This window comes from Carassius auratus, chromosome 4, assembly GCF_003368295.1.
Source record: "Carassius auratus strain Wakin chromosome 4, ASM336829v1, whole genome shotgun sequence".
NCBI lineage: Eukaryota > Metazoa > Chordata > Actinopteri > Cypriniformes > Cyprinidae > Carassius > Carassius auratus.
Window position 1 is genome coordinate 14,545,242 of NC_039246.1, and position 20,623 is coordinate 14,565,864.

The following is a 20,623-nucleotide window of genomic DNA, read 5'->3' on the forward strand; positions in this document are numbered from 1 at the left end:
CAGTTCTGCATGAAATAATCTTTGCAACTGTATACTAGTCAGCAGCACTAAGGAATTAATTTAGGTTCATTTGACCTCTAATAAATCTTAGAATAAATCAGGAATCCTGGTGCATGTTAAAGAGAATAATTTCTTCGGTAAGTGTTAAGGGATGTGCCCAGTATAAGAAATGATCATGATAATGCAATAATGTGCATTTTGCCTAATGTGTCCCCAAAAACTATAAAATGATGTTAACACATCTCACTTTTTAGTGTCTCAAATGGTCAAATCTCCCTAAGAAGGGCATAAAAAGGTATGTACCCTTTATAATATTATTTTATATTATTACACAAAATCCACTTACTATAATAAAACCATGGTTAATTTCCCAGGACGTTTTGGCATTTTGATTATCATGGATAAAATATAGTTAATTCGTAAATCTATGGTTAATTTTAGCAAGGGACATACTGTGAAATGAATGTGTCTATGTGTAACTATGTTACTTTTTCAAATGGATTTTCAAACAACCGTTTCAGTAACAAACAATAATTACATAAAAGTTCGTCACAACACGAACAAATAATAATAATAAACAATTTAAATTGAATAAAGGGTTACTAAAGGATCCTGCTGATAGCCAATGACAGTGTCTCCGTTGTTCTTTACGTTTCTTCTGAATAAATCCAAGGGGCGGTCTTCGCCGAGTGCCGCAGATATCGAGAAGGCGTAACGTTATTTCTCTTCTGTGGAGTGTTTTATGCCGAAGACATGCGCTACCAATAGTAGCTATCTTTTAGAAGCGGCTCACGTATTTATTTAAGCGGTGCAATCTGTCCAGTGTGTTTGGAGGGGATGGGATCTTGGGATATGGGCCGTGCATGGGAACAGCAAGAACCGCTTCTTTACAATTAACGTTAGATCTACACCGGATACCGGGAAATGAACCACGCACGAGCAGCGAGCTGGGTACTATCTATAAGAGAAGCTGTCAGCATAAATATCTGATATGTTTAATCTGATTTGATCCCTTGCATTGATAGCATTGATATTCTCTATGTATGGCCGTTCTGTCATCATGATATCGGGGGTGTGAAGGGGCGCGCGCGTGAGCCGCATCCGCGCGACCTGCATCTCAACATGACAGGTAACGAAAATTACTCCGATGTACTGTATCCTTGCATGTCGATGACCGTTTAAAAATACCGTGAATATGTGTCGTATGATCTGGGTTTGGGGAGATCCTGCCGGTATGAGCGTCTGAAGATGCTGTTTTTCCATCTTTGACCCAGTGCATGCACTTAGTCTGTTCCTACACCCGCCCTATTCCATCTGTTCTGCTATTTATCTGCTTTAGATCTATAGCTGTACCTGTCTCACAAGATGCGCGCGATATTAATCTCACGGGAGCCTTGGGCCGCGCGCACCGATGATCTGTCGATATAACCCACATTCACACAGTGTGGATACTGTGACTTTATGGCGTTATAGGTTTGAACAGCATTGAAATACATCAAAAAATACATGATACTGATGAAGCATGTGTTATAGATAGATAGATAGATAGATAGATAGATAGATAGATAGATAGATAGATAGATAGATAGATAGATGTAGTGGAACTGTATAGACTGAAAAATTATTTTTCAACTATATTAACTATTTGTGAAATGTATCCATTTTTGACTGAATAATTGTTTCACTACCATTTTTTTTACAGTATATATCAATAAAAAGATAGACCGACAGACTGTAAAAAATGGTTATTCATTTTTGGTAAAATTTACTAGCTATTTTTTTCATGAGATAGATTCATATTTATATCACAGACTTTTGATTGCAGACTTCGGGATCTTGACTGGCTTGACTGGACACCATTTGAGCATTTCTGAAACTTTTGACAGTAACGTCTGAAGAAACATCTTTAGCCATTTGCTCTTGAATGTTCTTGTCTATAAGCAAAAAAATAAACAGTATAGGCCTATACAACATATTATTTACCAAGATAATATATACACAGTATGTCAGACTCATATATGCCAGTGTTGGATACATATATATAATATGGGATGATGATGATGCCTTCAATTCATCCTAAATTAAACCATGCAATGCTAAATTCAGCTTTAATATCTAACAGTTTATGTGTTTCTTCTTCTCACAGCAATGTATAGAAAAGGAAGGATACCAAGCAGGAAGACCTGTGGTTATCCAGGAGACATTTTATCAGGGTCAGATGGCCTGTCTTGAATAAGAAACGTGTGAAAATGGAGTGCTCTGGTTCAAGGATGGAACTGAGGAGCCCGCGGCGACTGCTCGGATGTTGCGCACTTCTTCTCGCCGCAGCGATGTTGGTGGGATATGTTGCAGGTATCTCAGCACAGAGGGCAGTAAAAGTTTTGCTTTAGGCTGGTACTCTTGCTTTTTTATCACATTTCGTTTAGTTTCTGTGGACCTACTGTGAGTCAGTATCATAAAAAGCGAGCCTTTTTCATCACAGATGATTTGACCGTCAGAGGAACGGTGAGCGAATGTTTGAGTGATTCTCTCTGTGTGTGAATGACGTGTGTCACAGTTAGAGGGGAAGAATGAATGGGATTCACAGTGAATTGTATTGAGATTTGTGCGAGACATATTCTACATTGAAGAAAGCACATATCTACCCACAGAGTGAATTCTTAAAATGAAATTACCTTGAAGTGACACGCTGACTAGAAATGGTCGGCTTAGTTCTTGCTTGGCACTTATGAAGGACCTTTAACATCCATAGAACATTTCCACTGCATAAAATATTCTTTAAAAAGCAAAAAGGTTCCGTAAACCAGCTGTATATATCTATATATCTATATATCTATATATAGATATACATGTATTTATATACAGTAGATATATAGATATTATCTAAGAAGAAGAAAAAATGGCAGTTAATTAGTTGTTTATGAAAAGATGATCAAAATTCAGTGAGTTTTATATAACTAAAATATCTGCCAATGTGGTAAGAAAAATAAACTTAATTTAAAGGAAAGCAATTTTATTTTCGTTATCTCATAGGCAGATTGTTTTTATTTTTGTTATCATAAACCTTTTCACTAAATCACAAAATTTTGATAATTAGTTAATAGTTCATATTTAAATAATTTAACAACACATTTACGTACGTGTTCATTCACTGTTCTCAATAATAATGTCAATAATAATAATTAGAAGTAGTAGTAATAATAGGATTTCAACTCTACTTATAAAAAATAAAGACAAATATATTATGGTTGTAAATGACAATTTTATTGTCAAATAAAAACTGAATACTTGATAATTATAATAATGAAATGTGACTATAGGGTTTTTTAATCTGACTAATGTTATTAAACTAAATTGCAGCCTTTGCATTTTATTTTTTACATTTTTATTATGACAAGACCTGTTAGAGATAATGTTAGAGGTAAAGCCATTAAGCCCCCCATTTTTAGACCCATATTAATATAAAATATTAATAAAAATATTATATTATATTATATTATATTATATAAATAATAAAATATTAATAATTACTATAATATGGATGTTTAATTTAGCTTTTTATCAACTTACAAACCCTGTTCAGAAAACCCTGCTTTAAAGTGTTCTTTAAAAAAAATGAAAAATTGTTTTTTCTAGAACCATTCACTGAAATGTTCTTTTAAGAACCCCAAATGTTTCTTCAAAGACATAAATTTCAATTTTGGAAGCTTTATTTTTAAGATAGTCGCTCTGTAACTGGAGACAGCAGTCTGATTACCCTGAACATGTTTACGCTGGTTACACATCACTGTAAGATACAGACACACACACACACACACACACACACACACACACACACACACACACACACACACACACACACACGTGCGCATCCCAGACAGATGGATGAGAGTGTCTCAACGCTCTCTGAAAGGGAAGATGCAACTTTCAAATGCACACCCACTTCATCAGATACACACACACACACACAAACACACACACACACACACACACACACAGTCGGAAAGGATGGGGGTTCATTAGAAGTCACACACCCTGACGAGCCCACAGCTGGGATGGAAATGTGTACTATGGTACAACAAGCCCCCATTAAAGCCATTGATCTTGCGTTGAGGAGTGTATTCTCTCTCACACACACAATCTTTCTCTTTCTGTGGCTCTGCGGTATCTGATGGTCGGTATTGATGATTGGATTTAGGAACATCAAAGCTAAGTGGACTTGGGTCTATAATAATGCGCTGCTATTCATAGACAGTTTCTCCTCTGTTTTCTCCTTTATGCCTGGGAATCTGTGTCAGTGGAATCGGCATAAGTGTGAACGTGCCCGCGTGAGCTCATTCTGTCGGTGTGAGAAATGCCTGTGTGCTCTGTAGCATACTGATGAAGCGGTCGGCGTGTGACATGCTCCTGCAACACACACGCATTAAGCATCACCATGGAAACACCTCGCCTGACCATGCCACAGAGCTATTCATAAGACTAGTGTGTGTGAGACAGGATCTCGCTTTCCCCCGTGTGAAGTTGTGTTCTCCTTCGGGATGCTCTGACAATTAACTGAGTCTAAAGTTAATTACTGAAGTTATTTCATATGTCGTTCCCCAGAGTGGTTCATCTCATGGTTTTTAACACACATTAGAGTCTTCATAGATAGGATTGTGTACATGATTTTTAAAAATGCAATTTCTGTCATCATTTACTCACCCTCATGTCATTCTTTTCTGGTAGGACGTGTCTTTTTTTTGTCCATATAATGAAAGTCAATTTGGACAAATTTCTTCAAAATATCATGTTAGAATATCATGTTAATCTCATATTTTCTTCTTTTTTTTGTAACTAAGTGTAGATTTTTAGATTAAATTTTTGAAGTTCAAAAAGTTTGCATATTTGATTACAAATTGGTTTAGTGGCCTAGACATCTGATCAAAATAATAATTCTCCTGTTTTATATAGGTGTGTCGGGTTAAATGCATTTAAAGTTAATGAGAGTTACAAAATTAGATAGCTTTTTTCATGTAACTAGTAAAGTAACGCATTACTTTTAAATTTACGAAAAAATATCTTAGTAACTTTTTCAAATAAGTAACGCAAGTTACTTTTTTTCCCCCCATTTAGCCTGAGGCTGATTAATTTCACTTTTAGTGTGAAAAGGACCATTACAGTTGACAAAAATATAACTTTTGGGTTTCTCGTTTAAAATAAATAAAATAAGGAATCCCAGTCAAGGCGACAAAAATTAGCAAAAAAAGTAAATTCATAAAATGTAACTAAGTAACATTACTTTTATTGGAGTATGCAATACTTTTAAAAGTAACTTTCCCCAACACTTCTAATAGTATTCTCCTGATTGACACTTTTACTGTGTCTTTTTGGGTCCTGTCAGTGTCATTGTTCAGTTATAAATACCTGATGAAGCAGATAGCATTGTAACAAGGAGCCTGTTGTTTTTGGTCCAGAGATAATAAACTTGCCAATTCCCATATATATGTTTGGTACCAATCTTTGGAATAATCAGTTTTACTTTTTAGCGTACAAATGTGTCATGAATACTTCGGAGATGGAAATAAATTCAGCCATCGAGCATCCCATTGTGTTCTTACAGGAAACACATACTGTATTAGCTAAAAACATTTGATATGTAATGACTGGCACAGCTCCAGAAATATTTATTTTATTCGAGCAGTTAGTGTCATTGTGACTCACTAAACAGATGGATTGCTATTTTCGAAAAGTGTTTTTTAACAAGATGAGCAACTTGATATCTGGCCTGATGAAATATTACAGGGCATGTCTATGTCTGATACCATGAAGTTTGAAGCTGTTCGACTTCAGTATATAGTGATTGAGTAAAAGTCCATGTTTGCTACTAGTGATGTTGACGTCCTCTTTCTCTCTGTGCCTTCTGCTAGTATGACACACTGGCCTACTAATGTCGCTCAGCTGCGCTTTACTCCCTCGCTTCCCCACAGTGTGCCATTCAATCAGCCTTATTACCCACAAACCCTCTGTTCTATCCTCAGTGGCCCATAATGCAGATGAAAATCACAGTCACATTAATAAAAGGGCAGCTCTCATAGCCAGTTTCAGTACCAAATGGCTCCTTCAAATAAAAAAACAGTCATTTTAAGAGTCAACCGTTTCACATTTTTATCATTATAGGGTAGATGTGTATACACACTTCCAACACATTTATGTTCAAACAACAACAAAAGTGAATTTTGCATCCGATTACCCCTTTAATACTAATCCACAGAGCTAAGCCCCATTGAGATGTTGTTAAAAATGACTGTGTCTTGGGAACAATCTTGGGTTTCCCTGCACTCTGTGTTATAAAAGATTTGGATAAGGTGTACAAGTTTACAATCTGTCTTTCTACTGTTTGCAAATATTGAATTTCTTGTGGTTTGGTTGTGTGCCATCCTGCAGCACACTCAAGATTTTCTTTTTTTCCATTCCTAAGTGGAGCTCCCATCCAACATGTCCAGAAGGAGCCTCAAACAGCTTCCAACAAGAACACATTCACCTCCTGCCTTATCTTCTTCTTCATCATCATCATCATCATCATATTCTTCTCATCAATCTGAGAGAACCAGGCGTCCAGCTTATACACCTCCAGGTGCCAAACATCCCTCATTCCCTGGACGCCATGACAGTGCCTCCAGCATAGATCCCACCCCATCCCTCGGTTCCGAAGGGTCGGGTAACTTAGGTGACGGGGCCCAGGGTATACACCTGCTATTACGACCCCCAGACCTTCTAACACCCAGCCAGATGCCTCCCCTCCATGACAACAGACCACCGACACCAGCCCCCCCAACCCTGGTGCCACCCGAAGACCAGTATCCTGTCCACTCCGCAGAGGTGGATTGGGGCTCTGGAGACTACCTTGAAACTCTTACTTTCATGGGATCAGAAGGGGAGGAGTTTTCTCTCGTCACCACCCTTCCTACGCATGGATACGATTTGTATGATACGGAGGATGATGCCACAGTCAGCTACAACACAGCTTTCCCCTCTCGCCCCGTCCTGCCCCTCTCGTCAAGAGACCTTCAACCCAGCGTTACTGTAAAATATGGGACTAACTTAAGGACGGCCCATCCTACCGATCCCCGCCTCCCATTGTCTCCTGACTCCGCCCATGCGAGCGATATGGATGATGATTTGGATTTCGATTGGGCGGAGCTTTTTCCCATTGAGCCGACTGAAATGCTGCTTCCTGATATGAACAGTCTGGAATATTACAACACATTGCAAGCCAAAGAGAATGCTAGTATTGTGAGGAATAGGACGCACCCTCATATTATCCCTACGCACACTGTGGGACCCACCCACACTCCCACTGCAACTTTGGGGAAAATCCCGATTGAAATTGACTGGACAACTCCTCAAACTATTCCATCAGTAACCCCAACTCCACCCCAAAAACCTACAAAGCCTCCCATTCCATCAACCAGCGAGAGCCAACGGCCTCCTGAAGGCCCAGAGAAGGGTGTTCCTTCCATACCCACGTCCCATGTGGGCAAAACCCGAACATTGCCAACCGCCCTTCCTCCACCCGGCACCTTAGAGGGTCCAGTAATACAAGCCATTACACTGAAGCCCCCTGCTACCAAACCCCGTATTACCACCATCAAAACCACCACCAGAACTACAACCACAACCACGGCCACCAAAAGCCCACCGCCTACAACTCCCAGGATTCCTCTGTCCATTGCACCCCGACAGAATGTCTGCAATATCACCAAACCGGACATGTACCTAGTCAGAGTGGGTAAGACAACTAACACAATGTATCAGTATCATGCTGGTTATTAGCCAAAATTAGAGATTTTTTAGTTTATCATATTATTTATTATTATTATTATGCACATTAATTTTGCTTTATTTTTACATTTAGTTAAATCATAATATTATTATTATTGTGCACATTTATTTTCTTGATTTTTACATGTAATAATTTTTTTTAATCACTAATAACATGATTTTTTTTTTGTTATGGTTGTGTGATGGTTAAAGTCTTATAGATTTTAAAACAATTAATTTACATTTATTTATTTCTATCTATCTATCTATCATTACTTCACACATTAATTTCCTTTTGTTTAACATTTAGGTAATCTTTAAAAAATTATTAATAATTTAACACACATTTAATGTTGAGATGGCTAAATTCTATTTGTTTAACTACTTTGTCAGTATTATTATTATTATTATATATTGAAAAATGTTATAGTAAATTTTAATTACATTCATTTGTTATCATCTCTTACAACCTTCTTGTCTGACTCTTAAAGGCATGCCTAGTGGGTCATCGGTTGCGTTTGCCAAAGCTCATGTGCGGGAGATTCTTCGACGAGAGTTCAACCGTTCAGTGGAGCTCCAGGTGAGCGGGTCAGATCACAACAGGTCGCACATCAGCTATGTATTTATAGCGTTACTGATTTCTATCTGTGCTATCCATTCAGGTCCTCAAAGCCCCGCCCAATTTCATCTTCCGGGCAGTTTCCGGTCCACTGGTGTATACTGCTATCTCTGTCATTAATGCTCTCCGTCAATCAGCGCACAGCACTTCCTCTTCTTCCATTCTTTCCGTCACAACTATATATGCAGTGCCTGATTACAAACATCAGGTCCACACAGGTGAGAGAGTCCGAGTTTAACCAGTGAATAAATAATGTGTTCCTGTGATTCAATGGTAGAGCATTGCATGAGCAGCGCAAAAGGTTGTGGGTTTGATTCCCAGGGAACACACATACTGGTTAAAAAAAATACATAAATGTATAGCCTAAATGCACTGTTAGTCGCTTTGGATAAAAGAGTCTGCTAAATGCATAAATGTGAAATGTGAAAATGTAATGTATGTTTTATTTAAATATGAAATATATGTTTGTGACGTTAGTTAATTTGTCTTGCAGTGCTGCAGTTTGTACCAAGTCATGTGGATGTGCGTCTGTGTAGTTTCAGCGAGCGTGTAGAGAAGGGGCTACTCATGGCGTATGCGGAAGTACGCAAACGCTCACAAGAAAATGGAAATTTCACAGTTCATGTACGTAATTCCAAATTCTTTAAACACTTTACATGTCACTGTTTTTCCATGACATACATTTTAAATAGTATTGATAATTCTGTATGACTGCTTGTCTAGATTGTAAATATCACTAGTAGCCTTCCTAAGGGTCAGCGGCAGCAGAAGGCACCGGTGGACATCACTTTTGCTGTGCGTGATTCTAAAGGCTTCCTAATGGGATCAGATGTGAGTGGTCACATGAGGCAGCTCAGCGCTGTGGAGTTCAGCTTCTACCTTGGTTTTCCAACCCTGCAGATCGCTGAGCGTGAGTCACAAATACACACACAGGCTCCTTGTCTCAATTTCTCATAAACTTTATTCATTTATCTTGTCTTTTTATCTCAATTCTTGTCTTCCAGCTTTTCATTATCCTGAACTGAATATGTCCCACCTGTTACGCACATCCTGGGTGAAGACAGGTATGTGAGTTTAAATAATTGTAAAGTAGCTCTCACTTGCCTAAAAGAATTAGTTCCATAAATACCATAAGCTTTAAATATTTAAAACACAGTATTAGGTGAGTTCTTGCATTCTTCATGCATGTTTCTAATGCTACTTTCATTTTTGTGGATTTGTGCATGTGTACTAGTGTTATTGGGTGTTTTGGACCAGCGTGTGAATGAGAGGACTTTCCAGGCCAAAATGGAGAGGCGAATAGCACTGCTGGTTGGAGAGGGACTTGGGATCGGGGTTAGCAGTCGGCGATGGAGAAGAGCTACTAGTATTGGCAACAACAGTGTACAGGTACATTCAAACACATTAGTGTATACAGTTTGTTTGTCTTTCCCACATTTCACATAAGCACGAACCCTGGTGTGCCTCAGATCGTGCGGACGTCCCGTCTGAATGGCCCGGACTACCCGCTGGAGCTGGTGTATTTTGTGGAAGCGGGGTCAGGAGAAAGGCTGCCAGCTCAGGCCACTGCAGCCATGCTCAACAGACTGAACCTGCAGAGAGCCGCCATCGTACTGGGCTACAAAGTACATGGAATTCTGGCCACACGTGAGTCAAAGTGGTATCAACTAAAGGCTGTGACAAACTAAACCAGCGCCAGAGAATTAGCGGCTACTGTTTTGTCACCTTGCGTCACCTTCAACTGCCAAAAATTTGCACTTGATCACACCACAAGACTACAGCTAATGGACAATTAGAATGTGTGTTCTGTGCCTGCTTGAGAGGAAATAACAAGCGGCAGTAGTCTATATTCATCATATGACCCCAGCTAACAGGGAACATTCTCAGAACTTGGTCTAACGTAAAGTAATGAACAAACATTTTCCAGTAACATTAATGGAATGTTCAGTTATTCGGTCTTTAATAATTCTATAAATGTTTGCCCAAAAATACGTATACATTGATAGTGTTCCTGTAGCTCAATTGGTAGAGCACTGCGAATATATCAAGCGCAAGGTTGGGGGTTCAATTCCCCGGGAACACATAATAGGTAAAAATTGATAGCCTGAATGCACTGTAAGTCGCTTTGGATAAAAGCGTCCGCTAAATGCATAAATTTCATTTTTAATTTTTAATTTATATTTATCATAGAACAGTTTTTCCTGAAATGTGACATTCGGCTAACATTCTGTAAATTATAAAAAAAAAAATACAATAAATGTAGCTACTCGCTATTTTTTCACAATGTTCAGAGAACATTTTCTGAATGTTTGTAAAATGATAAAATGGAAGGTTTTCTTAACGCTAACACAAAACCGAAAACGGTTTTTAAAAAATTTACGTTTTGAACATTTAGAAATGTTTTAAGAACCTAATGGGAACATTAGTAAAACATTAAGAGAACATTCAAACTTAACATTCCCATAATGTTTGCAGAATGATGAAATTTAATGTTTTCATAACAATAACAATACAATCGGGACATTCTTAATGTTCAGAAATAATGTTTTCAGAACTTAACGATAGCATTAGCAAAACTTCCACAGATCATATTTTTCAGCTAGGACTGTGGATATATGAGCCGTAAAAAAAGCACTACTTGCTTTCCATTTTGAATATGGATCATGTTAATCATTTGGTTTTCGCTATCTTCACTCCGGATGTCTTTATAAAATATATAACTTCTTAATAAACTTGATTTTAAGACACTTTTTAATAAAGCAAATGTATGATTTTTTTTGTGCCAAAATATCATGATACTCTGTTTCAGCGGTGGAGAAGCTAGCCCTGCCGCCCTCTGAGACTCAGCCCAGTAACGTGTGGCTGATCGTAGGAGTTTTGTTCCCAGTTCTTGTTGTCATCCTCATCATCATCATCCTCTACTGGAAACTGTGCCGTTCTGAAAAACTTGAGTTTCAGCCAGATGCCATGAGCACCATCCAGCAGAGACAGAAGGTCAGGGTCACTGTGAGTGTGTGTGTGTGTGTGTGAAAGTGTTCCTGGCTCATAGACACTCCATGTGAAGACACTCATTTTTACGCACCCATGTCAAGGGCTTTTATGGAAAAATGAGCTACCTTGCAACAGTCAATTTAGCATGTTGTATCATACTCACTGTCCATTCATGTGTTTGTAATTGTAGTTGCAGCCTCCCAGTGTTAAAGGCTTTGATTTTGCTAAACTACACCTGGGGCAGCATAGTAAGGATGACATCATGGTAATCCAAGAACCCGCCCCTTTGCCGGCGCCTGTTAAAGAGGCCACACCCTCAGAGGGCGGAGAATTGAACACTCCTAAATCAAAGAGCTCATCTACAAAAGCATCCCGTGGAGCACGCAGAAGAGGCAGGTAAGAAACGGTCTGGATTGTGTGTGAGCAGCGTCTGTTTATATCAGCGTCATTGTACTATTATTTATATTTTCAGTTTAACTGTAGTTTAATTTTTGCTAGTTTTGTGTCATTTATACTTCTTTTTGTTTTATTTTTCAAATACTGCATATTTGTTACTATTTTTGTTCTTTCAGGTTGTCTCCATCTGATGGAGATTCATTAGGAAGTGAAGCATCCAGCGGTAGAGAATCAGCCGAGGAAAGCACCAGACCTGCTGTGACGCCAAGTGACAACAAACCTCAACATCGCAAGAGCAAACATTGTATTATACGCCAAAAACACACTAATTCTAGTATAATATATTGTACAATATATTAATTTACTATATTATCATACTATATATTAACTATTAATAAATAAAAGTATAATATAAAGTTGCTTTATAATGATTTGTATTGTGAAAAAAATTATAATGTATAAATCTTATTTAAAATATAAATATATATAATGTATAAATATTATTTAAATAGTAATAAATTATTAATACAATTATTGTTATTAAAAAAAAGATCTCTTTCTCTCCTCCTCTGATTCTATTTGTTCATCAGCAAAAAACAAACTTGGTAAGTGTCTTTACCCATTGATGTTGCATTCATATATTGTTAGTTACTAATTAATAATGAGCTTTGACATCTGGCCTTGGTCTTCAGGTGCTCAACCCGGAAGTAGTGTGGATGAGCAGTTGTCTTCATCATCCATATTTGAGCATGTGGACCGCCTCTCTCGAGGTTCGTCAGACGGAACACGCAGAGTCTCCAATAAGATCCAGCTCATCGCCATGCAGCCCATGCCAAGCCCTCCCTCACATCCACATAACCAGGCCCTGAGTCCCAACCTGACAGACAACATGCCTGACGGAGCAGAGGTCAACAGTGAGGTTAGCAGACTCGTTTTTGTATACATGTTCGTAAAAATGACAGGCTCATACCTTAGACACAGATGCGGCATTTATTTATGTAATATACTAAACATCAAGCTATTTTTTCCTATAACATTAAAATATACTATTTTTGAATTGCAAAAGCATTGCGGTTTACTGGCATACAGTTGTAACTCTTTAAATGAAAGTTAATTCAAATAATTTATTTTAATTGTTTATTGAGTTTTAGAATTTATTTACTACTAATTTTTCATTAATTTACTATTTTTAATAACTAAAATATAAATGTCAAATTGTATGTATATAATAATTAAATTAATCATAAGTTGGTTTATTTTAAGTTTTTATCTGAATTGTTGGTATTTTATTAATTATTAATTCTTTCTTTTTTGGGAAGAGAAAAGTTTAATGTTTCTATTTGTTTATATCGTTATTTGTAAATATAATGAAATTATATATTTATTTATTTAACTTATTTTTATGTTTATTTATTTATTAAAATGAGTACAGTCTAAATAAATGTCTATCCTGTTTATACTTGTATTTATTTTCAACGTTAAGCACATATTTCCTTTTCCTTGTAATTCCTGATCCAATAACTCTTGTATCAGAGACAGAATATTCAGCAGATATATCATCTATAAAAAAACATTCATAACCCATTCTGACGCAGATCCAAGTGGCCTTACGGCATAAATCTGAGATCGAACACCATCGCAATAAGATCCGCCTGCGGGCGAAGAGAAAGGGCCACTACGAGTTTCCCTCCATGGAGGACATCATGACAGCGTTCTGCGACAGCTCCGAACAACACCGAGTGTATCAACAAGCTCAGGAACAGATACACAAGATCCTGCATCCTGAAGAAAACACACCTTCATCGTGCAGAGAGCCACGAAAAAGGTCAGCATAATAAATCTCACTTCTACTATTTGGCATGAAACTCTAGATGGCGCAGTCCAATAAGACAATATGATAATGAAATCATTATCACATGGCACAGCTGATTGGTTGACTCCTGTATCGGCAGCCAATGAGCTTGCTGCTCAACATTCAAATATGTCTAGTGCTTTCTGTAGCAGTTGCAGCGTGCTTTAGAAACCCTCCACCTTCCCCAGCTCCACCTGTATAGATCTGCTACGTGATGATTCGTGTATGCTAAATGGGGGTTATTTCATGTGCGTTATATTTGCAGCAGCAGTATTTCTTACATGTTCACAGCAGCATGTTTTGGATGTATTAGCAGACACAAGTCTCTGTACTTGCTCTGCCGCAGCAAAAACATTAGCAGATCTATTCCACCAAGACCAAACACATTAACATTGTCATGTGCATTACCATGCCAATCCCTCCGAGAGATGTCAGAACTAGAGTTTGCCAGATCCAGGAAAGTAAATGCAATTTGTTTGTGAATTGCAGCTCTAAGGGAAGACGCTCTCCCAGACATAGACAAAGACAGAATTTGAGTGGAAGCGGAAGTTTGAGAGACAAAGATCGCCTGATTTCTGATGGAGATGCCACGTATAGGAAGTACCCCGGGGTCAACAATGTGGCCTATGTGGTAGGGCACACACATGCACATGCCTTCACTCAACTGAAACACAAACTCATCACTCCTCTCCCTGTAGTCCGATGCAGATCAGCTCCCAGATGCAGGAAGCCCTTCTCCTACTGATGAGGTGTTTTTAGACCCTGGATCGCCGCCGTCTGACCTCGCCCCTGCCCCACCCAGCTACGTCCCTCCTCAGCCAACCATAGAAGAAGCCCGGCAACAGATGCACTCCTTATTGGATGACGCATTTGCTCTGGTCTCACCTTCTTCTCAAGGAAGCCCTGCTCCTCTAACATTCACTGGCGTTACGGCGGTCCCTGGGGTCGGAGCAATCAGCCCCGGTCAACCCTCAAGCCCATCCTTACGTCCTTCACGCCAGTGGGTCTCCTCTTCTTACCCAGAAGCCCCTATACACAGTCCTTTCTCTGCGGTGAGGGACTGTAGACATTTGAATGATGGAATCTGAATCCAAGTAATGTGAAATTTTATTTAGTTTCTCTCTGCTTTGTAGAGGTATGCTGAGTTAGGAATGTCTCCCACATCGGTTCAAGGTTTACTGCAGAGGTGAGGTGGATTTCGGGAGGTTTTATGGAATAAACTAGCAAGAGAAGTGAAAATGCATGTAAACATGAACGTGAATCACAATGTTCAAAATAACAAGTTTGAGTACAGAAAAGCAAATATGCTGCCTTATCCCACATTGTCTACTCTTAAATATTCATCAGGTGGAGATATAATTTTTACTAAGCAGATTGTTTGTTTTACTTGACAGCCAGACCCAGGGTTCTGGATATGTGGTGTCAGCAGAGATGCAGTCAGATCCTGGATACTCCAGCAGGGGGCAGTATGGAGAAGAGATGCCATCGTCTTCTCGGCCACGACCAGTAGGGGGCAGCACAGGTAAAGGTCTTAATTGGTATTTGAACGTTTGGTTTCAGTTCTATGACCATTTCTATGTGTTGTCGTGTGTGTGTGTAGGTGCACAGTTGCATCAGCTGACACAAGTGGGCTTGTCAAGTCGGATTGGACTGTATCCTGGAGTTGGCCGTAGTGTATCTGGACCTTCAGGATCAAGCTGGGCCCATTACCGCTCAGATGAGGAGATTTCCAGACCAGGATCCAACCGAGAGGCTGTAAATGAAACATGCACATTCATAATAGTATATAATAGTATATCATAAAATATGGAACATTATAAAAATTCCACAACTAATGATAGCAATTATATCGTTTAATTTGTTTAATTTTATGTAATCTTTTCGGATAATTCATAAAAAAATATTTTAATTGTTTATCAAATTTTATATATATATATATATATATATAATTTATATTTAAATTTAATGTATCTATATATATCTATATATCTATCTATCTATCTATCTATATATATATATATATATATATATATATATATATATATATATATATATATATATATTAAATGTGTGTGTGTGTGTGTGTATATATATATATATATATTAATTCTTTATTTAATTAATTTAATATTAATTATTAATTTTTTTTTTTTATCTCCCTCTCTGATTCCCACAGACTATATTTAAATTTAAAGAATTGAGATGTATAACATTTTTTATTTCAAATGTAAATGTAAATTTAGTGTCCATTTAATTTATTTATTTTATTTATTAATTATTTTTATTTAATGATTAAATATAATATGTAAAATATCTAGCTTTATATTTATATATATATATATATATATATATATATATATATATATATATATATATATATATATATATAATATATATATATAATTTAAATTAGAAATTTGTTCAAGCATAATCTTTGCTTTTTCTCCTGATTTATGCATTTTTTTCTCTCTCCCTCTCTGTTTCTCACAGATACTGACATTCCCAGAGTACTCTTCATCACCAGTTTTCCAGATTCCTAGGATGACCCTACAGGATCCCACAACACCCCAGGGTCACCTGGATGCCTCGAGCACTGGGTACATCGCCCCTGAGGAGCGTTCTCCACCCCCCCAATCCTCTGCCTCTCTCATCAAGGCTATCAGGGAAGAACTCCAGAGACTTTCTCAGAAACAGGCTGCTGTTGTCAGCTACCAGAGTTGAAAAAGACCATCCCAAAAACCCCAGCCCTGGTGAACTTCCCAATGTACCACATAAACAAACTCACAAATACCAACACATCTCCATGGATGAGAAGCTGCTTTACACAGGATCCAAACCGAAATCTTCAAATTCAAGTACGGCTGGTCTGTTACATATGAAGAATTACTCGCAATCTTCCATACTGGTGTTGCCAAGACATCCACGATTTAAATTCCACTGCTGACAAGCAGAAAATAAACTTAAGTACTCTCTTCTATAATTCACAAAGAAAAAAAAACACATGTCCAGACTGTTTAGAAAGTAGACAAAGTTTCCGCATATTCAGACTCTCAATTTGCATGCTGAGAGCTGTGACAGTAGTTAATGTGAAAATACCTTCCCTTTAGTTCCATGGCTCTCAAAGTGCTTCCTCCAAATGGGTCATCTTCATGTCTCTGGATTTCCTCTGGTGCTAATACCACAATTCATTCCTGCCCAAAAACTTTCCTTTTCCTGTTCTCCCATTTATCCAAGACAGCTTATCAAGGGGAAAATGTGCTCTGTTCCAAAACCTAGTGAGCTGCTCGATGTGAAATCGGGTCCAAAGGTCCAAAGGTCAACTTAATCATGTTCGCTTAAAAGATACATTTAAGCTAAATATGTTTTGGTTAAATATGTTTTAACCAAAAAGTTATATTTTATTTGATAATATTCATTAAAACTAGATATTATCTATATATTATCAATTTATGTATTTTTATACTCATTGTATCACATTGTTAGCTTAGCAACATGCTAACAGGTCAAACCCTGAACAGAGCAAGAAAAATGTTGATTATAAAGTATTATTTCATTCAGTAACGTTCATAAAAACATTAAATATATTATTTTACTCAAAGTTTGTGAGTTTTATGTATTTTTATACTTATTTAAAATATCATGCCATTAGCTTAGCAACATGCTAACGTCAAACCCTGGCCAGGGCAAGAAAAATGTTGATTATACTTTGTATTCGATAAGCTATATTTAATTTGATAATGTTAATAAAACCAACGTGTGATATTGTTTAAGTTTGTACTTATTGGAATCTCATCTCATCAGCTTACAAACATTCAAAATTGGGATGGGACAAGAAAATTTTTTATAAGCTATATGTAATTCGATAACAATCATACTTCAAATGTGTTTTGTACCCAGGATTTGCAAGTACTGTATATTTTACTTAGGCCAAATAGAATAACACACTGTTAGCTTAGCAAAATGCTAATGTAAAACTCTAGACGGAACGAGATATATTATGATTAAAATGTAATAACTCATTCAATAACATAAAATCTTACATTTTTACCCAACATCTCTGAGTATTTCTATATTAATTAGAGAATCACGCCATTAGCTTAGCAACATGCAATTGAAATCAATTGCAAAATCGAGTCTGTCTGTGATGAAGTTAAGAATAAGCCACTCATTAGATTCCATGACACTGTCTTTTTAGACAGCTGTAGCTCACTAGGTTTTTGAACAGAGCTAATATCTGTCACGGTCTTCAGGTCTTGTCTTACATTTGAGCTCTGGCAAAGTCCTTTCTATAAACTGTCTCTGGCTTTGGTTACTTCAGACTCTGCGGGGGAGGGAAGAAGAGTTACTGTTGGGATCATAAACACTGAAGTGAGTTTCTGAGTCAGCCCACATGTGGAGATGATTGACATGCGGCCTCAGCTGCTGACCAGCATGGTTCCCATACCGATAACATCATATTATTTTGTCCAACCCGTCTGAATCTGAGGAGAGGTATCAAAGCAAGCGTTCACGATGCCCGTGTTTATTCTTTTAAGCTCTTTTTGCAAGTGGGTATTGAATATTGGCTGTCCAATCAGTTCTTTTTAACGTAGTTTCTAAGTTTATGCATATTCATTTTGCACATTTTCTCATCTTTGCACATTCATATCATTATGATGATGGAAGTCAATCAGTTAAAGAGTTTAGTGGAAAAGAGAGACAACTATACAGTAACTATATAAAGAAAGATACAAGTGAGTTCATATACAAATATTAATGTATTAACTCATTGAGCACAATCTGATTATATGTTAGAATATATGTTAAGCATATTAGATTGTATTTATTTTATATTGTTATGAAAGTGTAATGTTTTAAAGGTGTGGGAAAAGTGTTGCTATGGGACTAAAAAAACAAAAGACCAAATCACTGTTGAGGCATATAGTTCATTTAGCTTCGTAATTCAGTAGGCATTTTCAATGTATTTTCATGTATTTGGTCATGTGGATTTGCACAGAGGTATTGTAAAGGAAATGAGTTGAGGTTTAAGGCCTTGATCAGTAATCTGTTTTAAATCTTTATCCTATTTTTATTAATCTCTTTATTTTTTAGTTTAGATTTTTTTTTTCTAAGTATTATTGATTTTATTTTTTTTTGTACTGGGTTTCCACAACTGGAAATATTGAAAAATTGTGTTTGAAAATTGTTCATTAAAAGATCAAATCTGATGTAATTAATATAATATTTTCTAGAGTCCTACAAGTTATTTTATTAACTTGAAATAGTTTTTTTGCGAGTGCAATAAAATGCTTTTAAAAATCCATATCCATTAATCACAAATTACTTCAAAGTTTATGGAACAAAGAGTTGTGGAAACCCATTTCTTTCTTCTTTTTTATTTCTTTCTCTCCTTAATATTTCTGTTTTCTTGCTTCTATCATTTTCCTTCCTTCGTTCTTTCTGTTTTTCTATCGATCATGACTCCTGGAAGGCCTTAAATCGGGATGCATGAGAAGTAATGGATTATGCTTTATTTCTTCCTTGTTTATTTTGTGTGCTAATATCTTGATGGGCATGCTAATAATCTAAAAATATTGAAAAATACAAACAAACTTGATAGAATTTAGCCTACATTGAAAGACTACTATGTAATGGTTTATGAGACTAAAAACCAGTGGTCAAAGCACAGAGAAACCACCCTGATCATCATCAAAAGAAAAAAAAAAGTATTTTGTCATTTATAAACCTGAATAATATTTTTGAAAGTATTTAAAAAATCAATATTTACGACTAAAATATATCATATAAAAAGTGTATTAATATGTAAATGGACATTTCTCCATATTTAAATATTCAGTATAGTCTATAGTTGACCAGTAAGAGGCAAACATCATTGGTAGACTCTCTTTCCCACTGCAAAGACCAACTGGGATTTATATATATATATATATATATATATATATATATATATATATATATATATATATATATATATATATATATATATATATATATATATATATTTTTTTTTTTTTTTTTTTGTTTGTTTTTTTTTTTTGCTTATTTCTTGAACTGTATGCATTAATAAACGACTAGGTTGAGAATAAGTGTCATATTTACAGTCATTTGATTAACATGGTGCTACTCAACGTGTGTGTGTTTGTGTGTGACTCTCTGAAACCATCAAAACCTTACAGCACTGAACTAACCTTAATCACATTTATAGCAATTTCAATGTACAAATTCTGAGATTAACTGAATGCAACGTGCGTGTGTGTGTGTGTGTGTGTGTGTGGGCAATAGTATACCTCCCCTTGTCCCTATGTCGGTGCCATAGAGGATGTAATAGGAATGTAAACGAAGTCTTACAGAAAGTACATTTTTCATTTCATATAAACTACCTGAAATCTAACAATATTCTCATCTTTTTGTTGAAGATGCTTACACCGTCTTTGTGATCCTATCGGGATGTGTATATTCCTCTCATTCTGTCTTATTTCTTTCTCTCTTGGTCTCTGCCAACTGCATCCAAGTATTTGATGTTTAATGTCTCTATATTGTTGTGTAAATTAATTAATAAACAATGTGCCGTCAATGATGTCTCTTTGTGTTAGTGCTGGGTAAACGGTCAATTGTTTTGTAATCTGCAATGCAGAAAACATCTACAAAGAAGAGATTAATACTACAAATGTATTTGAAGCTATTGGTTTTATCTGTCTATGTTTTACGCAATAGATCAATATTCAGATATGGTTGATAATAAGGCTTCAATAAAAATAAAATCGTATAAAATACAATGAGCCAATTTATAACAAGTAAACAAAACATAGCAGTGATTTATTTACTTTTCTTGTAGTCAAATAGGTTAATGTTTTACCTAGGCGATTCATTAAGTATGCTCCACACTTGCATATATAAACAATATACAATGCTTCTTTCTTAACTTTCAAGACTAAATTTAGTACTTAAAGTTTGGGCTATTTTAC

General features: G+C 36.5%; 1 protein-coding gene across 4 annotated transcripts; it reads left to right on the forward strand.

Annotated features, from left to right (window-relative positions):
* The first annotated feature begins 102 nt into the window (after positions 1 to 102).
* On the forward strand, positions 103 to 19,563 carry LOC113060004 (UPF0606 protein KIAA1549-like). 4 transcript variants are annotated; one of them, XM_026228786.1, is made up of 22 exons: positions 376 to 1,129; positions 2,147 to 2,352; positions 6,458 to 7,768; positions 8,292 to 8,380; positions 8,463 to 8,637; positions 8,913 to 9,043; positions 9,143 to 9,329; positions 9,424 to 9,483; positions 9,654 to 9,808; positions 9,889 to 10,066; positions 11,229 to 11,413; positions 11,601 to 11,806; positions 11,983 to 12,110; positions 12,397 to 12,411; positions 12,499 to 12,725; positions 13,402 to 13,631; positions 14,148 to 14,289; positions 14,357 to 14,710; positions 14,792 to 14,844; positions 15,053 to 15,180; positions 15,259 to 15,413; positions 16,149 to 19,563. In XM_026228786.1, exons 2-22 carry the CDS (start codon positions 2,250 to 2,252, stop codon positions 16,377 to 16,379), a joined length of 4,443 nt encoding a protein of 1,480 aa, XP_026084571.1. In that variant the 5' UTR covers positions 376 to 1,129; positions 2,147 to 2,249; the 3' UTR covers positions 16,380 to 19,563. The 4 variants fall into 4 exon arrangements, with proteins under 4 accessions (XP_026084554.1, XP_026084563.1, XP_026084545.1 ...); XM_026228769.1 differs by lacking the exon at positions 376 to 1,129 and adding an exon at positions 103 to 295 and having other exon boundaries at positions 15,053 to 15,413; XM_026228778.1 differs by having other exon boundaries at positions 374 to 1,129; positions 14,148 to 14,286; positions 15,053 to 15,413.
* The last annotated feature ends 1,060 nt before the right edge of the window (positions 19,564 to 20,623 follow it).

Bases quoted from the DNA above. Each gene is read 5' to 3' on its own strand.
- LOC113060004 (XM_026228769.1), top strand. From the start codon at position 2,250: ATGGAGTGCTCTGGTTCAAGGATGGAACTGAGGAGCCCGCGGCGACTG. The intron at 2,353-6,457 runs GTATCTCAGCAC...TCCATTCCTAAG, and splicing joins GTTGGTGGGATATGTTGCAG to TGGAGCTCCCATCCAACATG. The intron at 9,484-9,653 runs GTATGTGAGTTT...CATGTGTACTAG, and splicing joins CACATCCTGGGTGAAGACAG to TGTTATTGGGTGTTTTGGAC.